The sequence below is a fragment of the Pinus tabuliformis genome, chromosome 1_2, assembly GCF_031772625.1.
Source record: "Pinus tabuliformis cultivar Carrire ecotype Pingquan chromosome 1_2, CPIR1, whole genome shotgun sequence".
Lineage (NCBI taxonomy): Eukaryota > Viridiplantae > Streptophyta > Pinopsida > Pinales > Pinaceae > Pinus > Pinus tabuliformis.
The window spans coordinates 615,924,096-615,934,709 of record NC_142298.1 but is presented as its reverse complement, the minus strand read 5'-3'; the positions used below and the strand labels follow the sequence as shown (position 1 = coordinate 615,934,709).

The 10,614-nt window shown below is 40.8% G+C and overlaps 1 protein-coding gene across 1 annotated transcript; it reads left to right on the top strand.

Moving 5' to 3' along the window:
* Positions 1-1,955: 1,955 nt before the first annotated feature.
* On the top strand, positions 1,956-5,454 carry LOC149207142 (ABC transporter B family member 15-like). The gene is made up of 7 exons (XM_089397939.1): positions 1,956-2,210; positions 2,649-2,954; positions 3,046-3,295; positions 3,737-3,903; positions 3,997-4,201; positions 4,478-4,994; positions 5,136-5,454. Exons 1-7 carry the CDS (start codon positions 1,956-1,958, stop codon positions 5,452-5,454), a joined length of 2,019 nt encoding a protein of 672 aa, XP_089254065.1.
* Positions 5,455-10,614: the final 5,160 nt, after the last annotated feature.

The following is a 10,614-nucleotide window of genomic DNA, read 5'->3' as shown; positions in this document are numbered from 1 at the left end:
TCTTTCATGGTTAAGAATAGGTTGCTTTTGATGATTTAGGAGTTTGCTTCCATTTATGCTTTTTGAACTAGGTTGAGCAGTGATCAGTAAAGATTCAAAAGGATAGAAATAGTGCCCTGGCCTCTCTTCCTCCCTCTGGGATCATGACTTGAATAAAATACCCTCTTTCTACCCCAAAAACACAGATTTTCCTCATTCATAGGACTTCTAGTGTTTACAGCCTTTTAATAGGTTGATAGTCCAGTTTTGCTTTGCTTCAGATCTTCCTTGTCATTTTCACTTATTGATTTTCAATAGTACTCTTTCATGCTTTTCTTGATTGCAACATTTCTCAGCATTTCCTTTCATAGATCATAGTTTATACCATTTTACTGCAAAACTTTGTTTTTCCTTAATGCACTCATTTCATTGTTTGGTTGATCTTCGTGGTTAACTGTCAGTTCCTTTGTAGTAGATCTCTTCTAGCATTAGGCCAACTTATTAGCAGTCATTCTCCCTCTTATCCAGGCCCTATAGGAATTCCCAAACATCACCTTAGTTCTGCCTTAGTTTCCTGCACTTTTCATAGAACTTTTTGCCCTCTCCTTGAGCAAACCCAATCATCTTTCTCTCCCCTGGTGGTTCATGGTAGAACTTAGGTGCCCTAACACCTCACCCCAACCTTCTTCCACCTTTTCCACCCACTCTCACACCCTCACATTAGTGGAAATTTCTCTCGGCCTCCTCTTGTAGGCCTCCTGTAATTTCATTGTTTTCCTCCTGTAGTTTCCCTGTGTCCTCCTGTATTTTTTCCTGTAGGCTTTCTTTTGAATGCCGAGTGTGGGAAAAGCCTCCAGAAGGCCACCTAAGACCTCATAGCATCCATCCACACCATCTTCCATCCTTCCAAGCTCCAAAACCACCCTTTAATGTCACCTGTTCACTGCCACACTCACACATAATAAGTTAGATGCATGCCAAATTCACATAAAAACCCAAAAATATGTTTTTTGCTTATTTACTTTCAGAAATAGCATGGTTAGATGTCGTTTTCTATATTGAGTAGGTAATGGCACTGCTTTCATGGTTTTCATAGTGTTTTTGGCAAAAGTAGAATTAGCTTGTTAATTAGGGTTCACTAGGTCTTGCCTTACATTCTAATCTTTTTCCATTCTGCAATTAGAATAGCCTCAATAGAGTAATATTTCTTTCTTTCATCACATTTAGAGCTTCTTCTAAGATGTATAGAAGTTGGCTTGAGCTCCTAGTGATCTTGCGCCGATTGACCAAGTGACAACCCGCAGTAAGAGCTAGTACTTGTGCATACAACACCGACGCTTCCAAGTTTGTTACGAACTACCGGGTTGATAAAAGTAAAGTTAGTAGCCCAGGAGTTGCAACATTCTTGCTGCAATACTGGTGCTCACCAGGTATAACATCTTCTTGTTTGTTTCACATCTTCCTGTTTCTTTCACAACTTCTATAGTTAAATGGTTTTTCATGATCTTATCTATGACTAATGCTTTTCTTTGCTTTTTTTAATGAGAGGCGTTCTGTTGGGCGAGGACCAGTGAAAGGTAGGCATCTCGAATATGTATAAGATCTTTTAAAGTTGTATTGAGGTAGGGCGAGGATTCTTCGATACCTAAAGAACTACCACAACAGAAGTGGTTACCAGTGTTACTAATGGTACTCTCGTTATACAGGAAGTTTTACCAGAAAAAGTGTGATCTTATTACTTTATTCTGTTAAGACACTTCATTAAGTTCATCTAATTTATCAATGTTTGGAATTTTTACTAATTTTTCTAATTTTAATATTGCTAATTCTCTTAGGAGAATGTCCATCCTCACCTACCCAAATTCGTCATGAATACTTCTTTATTCTTCAGTAGTTATTTTTTGGCATTCTACTTGACATGGAGACTGGCATTATCATCATTTCCTTTCATGCTCATGCTGATCATTCCTAGCATAATGTATGGAAGGATTCTGGTGGGGACTTCTCACAAGTTCACCGAAGCATATAATAAAGCCAGTAATATTGTAGAGCAAACTCTTTCATCCATTAGGATAGTCTTTGCCTTCGTTGGAGAGGAGAGGACAATGGCTAAGTTCTCCGTTATGCTCAATTGGAATGTAAAGCTTGGGCTTAAACAAGATCTTGTCAAAGGCTTGGCAACAGGAAGTGGAGGAGTGACCTTCGGTATGTGGGCATTCAACTCTTGGCAGGTTAGCAGATTGGTTATGTATCATGGTGCTAGTAGAAGAAGGAATTTCGCGGAGTCAAGTTGCATACTTATGGGTGGCTTGTAAGTGTTCTCGCTCTATTCATCTCTCTTTCTCATGTAATTCTATAATTGATCCTACAATGGGAAATTTACCACATTTTTGAAGTTCAAGCAAAATCTCTGAAAGCATTGTTGTGTTTACAGAACTCTAGGGACTGCACTTCCAAATATTAGATACTTTTCAGAAGCACATGTTGCTTGTAAACACATCTTTGAAATATTTGACAGAGAACCGATCATTGGTTGGGAAGATGCAAAATGAAAAACATTGAAAGAGGTCAGTAGTGAAGTTGAATTTAGAAACATTGAGTTTGCATATCCATGTTGAACAAAATCCAAGATATTTCGCAAATTCTGTCTAACCATTCCTGCAAACAAGACTGTTGCGTTGGTGGGGAGAAGCAGGTCTGGCAAGTCTACAACTGTGGAGTTGATAGAGAGGTTCTACGAGCCCCTGGCTGGAGAGATTTTGTTGGAAGGAGTGAACACTAAAATGATACAATTGAAATGGTTGCATTCCCAAATTGGACTAGTAAGTCAAGAACCTGCACTCTTTGCTACATCGATCAAGGAGAACATCTTATTCGGAAAAGAGGGAGCCAACATGGATCAGGTTATTGTTGTCGCCAAATATTCAAACGTTCACAATTTCATTAGTCAACTACCAGATGGTTATGACACACAGGTAATATTTAGGTTTTTACCCTCATTCTTCAGTGCTAATGTGCAATCAATTTGAGTTTACTTTCTTCATTTGGGAAATACAAGTGGGTCAGCGAGGAGTCCAGTTGTCAGGAGGGAAAAATCAACATATAGATATTGCAAGAGTTATGCTCAAGGGTCCTCATCTACTTCTTCTAGACGAGGCCACAAGTGCTCTAGATGCAGAGTCGAAGAGAATCGTTCAGGATGCTCTAGACAAAGCTTCAGTAGGACGCACAACTATTGTAGTAGCTCATTTCCTCTCCACCATCCGCAACATAGACATGATTACAGTGGTTCAAAGTGGTCATGTGATTGAGACTGGTATGCTGCATGAAGATCTGATCTGTAAACCCAATGGAGCATACACTAGTTTTGTGAAACTACAATAGGCTACGGTAGATAAGCCATATGATAGATTAGAAAGCACTACTATGCTAGAGTCTTTGGTAACAAGGAGTTCTAGCATATATTGTAGATTGAGTTCGAACGCATCTATATTGACCAATCGAGAACTGGTACATGAAGACAAGCTCCCTTTTGCCACTTCATTTCGTCAATTGTTTCTTTTAAATGCCCCAAAATGGAGGCATGCTCTATTGGGTTGTTCAGGAGCCTTAGGTTCTGGCGCAGTTCAACATGTTTTTCCCTTATTTCTTGGGGCAAATGTATTTATATTTTTCCTTCAAGACCATGACCAGATCAAATATAGTATCGAATATTACTCCTTCATGTTTGTGGCTATGGGAGTAATATCATTTTCAGCAAACATGTTACAACATTACAGTTTTGCAGCTATGGGGGAATATCTTACTAAAAGGGTTCAAGAGCGAATGTTGTCCAAAATCCTTACATTTGAGATTTGGTGGTTTGATAATGATGAGAATTCTAGTGGAGCTGTTTGCTCCAAACTAGCAAAAGATGCTAATGCGGCAAGTATCTGACCTTAAAGTTTTAATATTCCAATAAAATTGTGAATTGTGTTACAATATTCTAATAGTTCGAATATGCAATTTGTGATACAGGTGAGATCTCTTATTAGAGATCGTATATCGTTACTTGTAGAAACTTTGGTCACTGTTGTAATAGCCTTCTCGATGGCTTTCATAATAGCGTGGTGTATTGCAGTTGTAATAATCGTAGTGCAACCCATTACTATCTTATGTTTCGACACTAAAAGGGTTCTCCTCAAGGCCATGTCTCAAAAGGCTATAAAAGCTCAAGATCAAGGTAGTTAACTTGCAACAGAGGCTGTGGCTAACCATCACACTATTAGTGCCTTCCCTTTACAGGAGAAGATCCTCTCTCTCTCCCAAAAGCATCAAGAAGAACCTCGCAGAGAGATTATCAAACAATCTTTGTTTGCAGGATTCGCTCTTGGAACATCGCAATGCATCACGCTATGCAATACGGCTTTGAACTTTTGGTATGGAGGAAACCTTGTATCAAAAGGACAAATCACATCCAAAGATTTTTCCCAAATTTCCTTCATTCTTATAACCACAGGAAAAGGTATAGCAGAAGTAGGAACTATGAGTAGTGACATTGCTAAAGGATTCGATGTTGTCAAATCTGTGTTTGGCATATTGGACAGAGAAATCCGCATAAACCTAGAGGATGAGAAAGGCAAGAAAGTGGATAAGATAGAAGGAAACGTGGACCTCAGAAACATGGACTTCGCTTATCCATCTCGTCCAGGTGCTATGATCTTCAAGAACTTCTTCTTGACCATAAAAGAAGGCAAAATCATGGCTCTGGTAGGACAAAGTGGATCCAGAAAATGGACTATCATTGGATTAATTGAAAGGTTTTACAATCCCCTAAAAGGATCGGTGAAAATCGATGGCCACGACATCAGGAGGTTCTATTTGAAGAGTTTGAGGAACCAAATAGCTCTGGTAGATCAAGATCCCACGCTGTTTGGAGGAAACACTCAAGACAACATTATCTACGGAAAAGGGAATGCAAGTGAGGTAGAGATAAACGAAGCTGCAAAGGTTGCAAATGCTCATGACTTCATCAGGTAAATACTGCAATCTTTCAATTGAAATAGAATGTTAATGCAATAATATATATATTCAATATGTTGTGATTAAGCAGATTGTTTCTAGAATAAATTAGGATGGACTGAATATTATTGTGAATTTAACTTGGATTTGTGTAGCTCTTTGGAGAAAGAATACGAAACAAATTGTGGAGACAAAGGACTGCAATTATGGGGAGGGAAAAAGAAACAGATTGCTATACCCAGGGCGATTATAAAGAATCCAAGCATATTACTGCTAGACGAGGCCGCCATTGTTGGAAATAATAATCCCAACCACTACCTTAAACCAACTAACAAACACCATGCTTGCCCAGTCAACCACTACACGATTGCGATTTTGTTTGCACAGTCAACCACTGCACGATTGCGATGTTGTTTGCAGGCAGAAGGATTGAAGTCAGAACAAAAGTATAGCATGGACCATTCGGCAACATAGCAAAGGAGTTAAGGCATTTAATGAAGTTTATTAAATAGATATGGGAAAACATTCACTTTGTGACTATTTCCCACACTTGTGTATTAAATATTTTCTCTGTCATGTAACTAATATCAAAATTGTATGTTAAGATAAATATGCAAGTAAAAGTCATTTGTATTGCTTGGCATGTTGGGCAAGTTAGGGAGCTAGAGTGTGTGAAGCAGTGAGGAGAAAATAGTGGAGCAAAATATTGGTGGGCACGTGAAAACTAGATTTACGGAGTGGTAGTGAGGAAAAAATCATGGAGGAAATATTGGTGGGCCCGTGAAAACTAGTTACTCTATGGGTAAATTGCAGTAAGTTTGTTGTGTTTTCCACTTGGAGCTGCAACATCCATTTATGATGTGAATATATTTCCTTATGTTTTTTTTACATATAATATAAATTATGGTTAGTTGCGTTATGGTATTAATCTTACACAAGTAAATTTCCGCAACCGTCCTTTGTTTTACTCTGTTTTGCCGAGAGCTATTTCCTGCATTTTAATTAAGTCCTTTGTTTTACTCTGTTTTGTCGTGAGCTATTTCCTGCATTTTAATTAAGTCCGCAACCTAAGATTTACCTGCCGCAACTGAAGTTGACTTTACCTACTCTCCCGCAATCGATTTTTGAGCTCCTCTGCCATCATAATATTTTTCTAACAACCAATGCGTTGGACAAGCAATCGGAGAAGATCGTTCAAGAGGAGATGCTTTGGACAAAATTATAGGTGGAAGAACGAGTATTGTGATAGCTCATAGACTGACAACCATTCAGAATGCAAACTTGATTCCTGTGATTGAATATGGGAAAGTGATTGAGCAGGGAAGTCATTTGTATCTGATGAGCAAAGGAAAAGGAAATCCATATTACTCTCTCCTCAGTATTCAGCTAGGCTACCACTAGATTCTCACATCCCAGTCAAAAGTATTACTCTCTCGTCAAATCTTTCTCAATACCTTCAGTGAGATTTTGAAGTTGAATTTTAATTTCTTCGTTATTTGTCAACGCCCTAAAACATTCAAAATATCGTTAGCCAAATTTGGAATTTGGAGTGTCATCTGTATGACGTTTGGCTGTTTAACGTTAATGTCATCCAAATTATAATAAAATCAGTTAGGGCCAGAGACTGGGTTGGCTTCTTGCATGAAATCTCGACGTGACTCGGAATTGGAAGTGAAAACGATGGAATATATTTGCTCAACACTTTCTCTTGATTTTAAAATAAATTATACTTTATCACACCTTAATGTCATTGTCAAATTAGTCCTTTTCTTCTTCTTTTTTGTTGAAGCAAGGGTAGGACCTTCTTTAAACACTAATAAAATACAAATTTACAAAAAACCACCCAGACAGGTGACGAAGGAGAGAGACCCTCTCAAAAAACAAGCTTTTCCACCTAGCAAAGCTAAACAGGAAAAGGCTAAAAAGGAACCAGAGTAGTGGAACTGATCAAAAATAAAAAGGGCCCCACCGCCCCCCCTGGGCCATGGAGAGAACCATGCCCCAAAGCAACTAAACATCCATGGTGGGTCCATCCAAAACACACTGACAAGCAAAGTGTACTCCTTAAACTACAAAGAAAATCCGACGGGCCCAAATCAATGGCCCCGGACAAAATCGCTGAGGGAAGAAGCACGCCACTTAACTGGCCAATCTCCCAACGTGCACGACCTTTCGCCGCCGTTGATTTTCTAAAATGGATCAGACGAACATGGTTCATATCACACCTACAAAGAAAGTCGAGCTTTAGCCAGCGATGAGGGTGGTATTCAAACCAGCCCCACTGCCACGTGTCTCCTCCTGATAGGAATCGCTGCCAAAATGAGAAAACCGCTTTCCACCTTCGGGGTGTGCGATCGCCGGGAAATCTCTCCATAGCCGGTTTGCCGACTTCTGGAAAAGCAGCTGCCGAAAGTGCCAATCGAGACTCCCGCCCTGCCCGAGCTAATGACGGAGGAACCGTCCACCACAAAGCTGGTTGGAAAAGAAACACGACCCCTCGATAGGCTATCCATCCCCAAGGTCGAGTCAACTTGGTTCATGGTCCAAGGCTCTGCCACAAAATTCCGACCTATCACTTTCTGCCTGTTCATGTAAAATCTCCTTAAGCCTGCTCCGAGGCAACTCATTCCAATTTGAAGCCACTTTGTCCTCTGTGCTGATAACACCTTGGTTGGCTAGCAAGTCTGCCAACTTGTTCGCCGATCTTCGAACATGCCTAAAGTCCACTGTACGAAGGCTCTGTAAGTGGTGTTGTATCCACTGAAAGCCCTGAATCAGTCTCCAATTTTTTGAGGCTCTTTCCGGCTTAGTGCCCCTGCTGATTTTCTTGACTGTATTGATGATAAGTTCAGAGTCCACCTCCACTATTACATTTTGCCTGTTTTCCTGATTCAGGAAATCCAAACATTGCTCCATAGCCATCAATTTCACCAAGTTATTAGTAGCTTGCCCCAGATGACAGTGGAAAATGAAGAGGACACTACCTTTCTCATCTCTTAACACCCCTCCATAACCAGCGGTACCCAGATTGCCTTTTGAAGCTCCATCTATGTTGAATTTCAGATAACCCTTTGGAGGAGGATGCCAAATATCGTTAGTATTCTTCATGGAGATGAGATTTCTATCCAGACCCTGAGGAGATATGTTTTGCAGGCCCAGCTCACAGAGAATTCCCAAGTCGGTAGCCGAAGGGGGGTTCTTAGGGAAATTTCGCACTGAGGTGCTGACCGTTTCCTTGAGCTGTTTTAAGATCAGCTCAAAAATGCAATGGGAAGTCCTCTTTTCATCTTTGAAGATTCAGTTGTTCCTCTCTTTCCAAACGTTCCAAACAATGAAGCCTGGAAAGAGAGTCCAAGCAGTGGCGAGAACTAAGTTGTCTGAAAAATCTCTCCTCCAGTTGGTCAGGGTGTTGCAGATATTATTTTTGTCTCTATCCGTTTGATGGAAAATAAAGGCAAAAGAATCCCACAAACTAGAGGAGAACATACAACTGTTGAGGAGGTGCTCCATAGTTTCCTCATGAGCCTCACAGAGCTGGCATCTGGAGGGTCCCAAAATACCCCTCTTCCTGATGTTGTCCCAGGTCAGGATTTTCCCATGCTGAACCAGCCACATGAATAGTTTAATTTTCATCCAGCCCTTATGTCTCCAAAGGTTAAGCCAGGTTTTATTCGGAATTTGAGAGTTAAGGTCAAGGAGAATGAGCTTTGCTTCCTTGAGGTTAAAAACCCCCTCATTATTGTTGCCCCATCTCAGCTGATCGTGGCCCTCAGATTTCAGAATCTTCCTCTGATCTAACATTTCCTTGAGAGTTTCTGCTTTAGCCTTCAGGGTGTTGTTGTCCCTAAAGTCAAGATTCCTCCAGAGTCTCCATTTGTCATTGTTATTGGTTTGCTCCCAAAAGTCTTTGACCTTAGAAAGTCCATTGTTATCAGTGTTTTCCTTGAGATCCTTTAGGTCTTCGTTTAATAAAATAGATTCTTGTTGCCATCTATCCTCCCAGAATAGGCTGAGATTTCCATCTCTTATTTCCCAGAAGTTGTTTCCTTGTACCAAACTCCGGTTATCCCAGGCCTTGTTCCAAATGTGCGAGCCCTTTCTGTGACCAGACATTCTTATTAGATCCTGGTTGTGCCATGTGCTGGCATATTTTTCTTTCCAAACAGTTGCCCACTGCGCCTCTGGCTCTTTAACCCATCGCCACCATAATTTGGCTCCTAGAGCCTTACTGAGTATGTCAGGGTCATCCAAACCTAGCCCACCAAAGCTCTTGGGTTTGGAGATCTTATCCCAAGCCACCAAGGCCCATTTCTTATGATCCTCCCCCTTACCCCAAAGGAAGTCCCTTTGAATGGATCTGAGCTGATGTAGGACACTTTGAGGAGCTAGGAGAACAGATAGCATAAAGACAGGGATGGATTGAAGGACAGCTTTGGTTAGCACTAATCTATCGGCCAAATTTAGAGATCTAAAAGTCCACTTCCTGATTTTGTCTTGCAACTTGTTAATTACAGGTTCCCATATACTCTTGTGTAAGGGTTTGGCTGTAAGAGGAACACCCAAATATTTCGAGGGGAGGAGCTCTCTTTGGAAGCCCAAGATTCTGGCTATATTTCTTTGAATGGAAATGTGAGTGTTAAAGAAAAAAAATCTTAGATTTAGAAAGATTTACCTCCAAACCTGAAGCCATTGCAAAGTCTCTCAGGATTTTCTTATAGGCAAGAGCTTCCTTGACCGTAGGGATTCCTTGCAGCATGGTATCATCCACAAATTGTTGATGGGTTAAGGCACGACCCTCTTCAGAAAGTTGGAGACCTTTGACTGCACCCTCTACCTTGGCATGTCTGATCATTTGTCCCAGCCCTTCCATCATGAGTATAAAAAGAAAGGGAGAGAGTGGATCTCCCTACCTTAAGCCTCTTGAAGGAGTGAAAGTCTCCGAGGGTGATCCATTAACCAGGATTGAAAAACTGGGTGAAGTAACTAGGGCCATGACCCATCTGACCCAGTTATGATCAAACCCAAAAGCAGTGAGAACTTTTCTGATATAAGTCTAGTTTAGCTTATCATAGGCTTTGGCTATGTCCAGTTGCATGATCATTCCAGCTTTCTTGTTGCTTGTCAACGAGTGAACCACCTCATGAGCTTGAATGATGTTGTCAAGGATTTGTCTACCTTCCACATATCCTGATTGTTCCGTAGATACCAGGGAGGGAAGAAGGGGTTTGAGTCTATTGGCAACCACTTTGGAAATAATTTTGTAGACAACATTGCATAGGGCTATGGGTCTGAATCTTTCTGGCGTTTGGGCTACCTCCTGTTTGGGGATCAGGGCGATAAAGGTGGAGTTAAGCGCCTTCAGGATAGTTTTATCCCTTCTTGAGTCTTCCACCACGTTCAGAATGTCCTGTTTTACTATAGTCCAGCAGGCTTTGAAGAAGTCTACATTGAACCCATCCAGACCTGGAGCCTTGCCATTTTGCATCTCTTTAAGGACCTCACTGACCTCCCCTTCTGATACTGGTCTGTTGAGGTTGATATTGTCTTCTTTGGAAACCAGCTTAGGTATATGTCTAGATATATCCCTGATGGATTGATCTCTGTTGGAGCAGGTCTCCTGAGCAATGCCTCGAA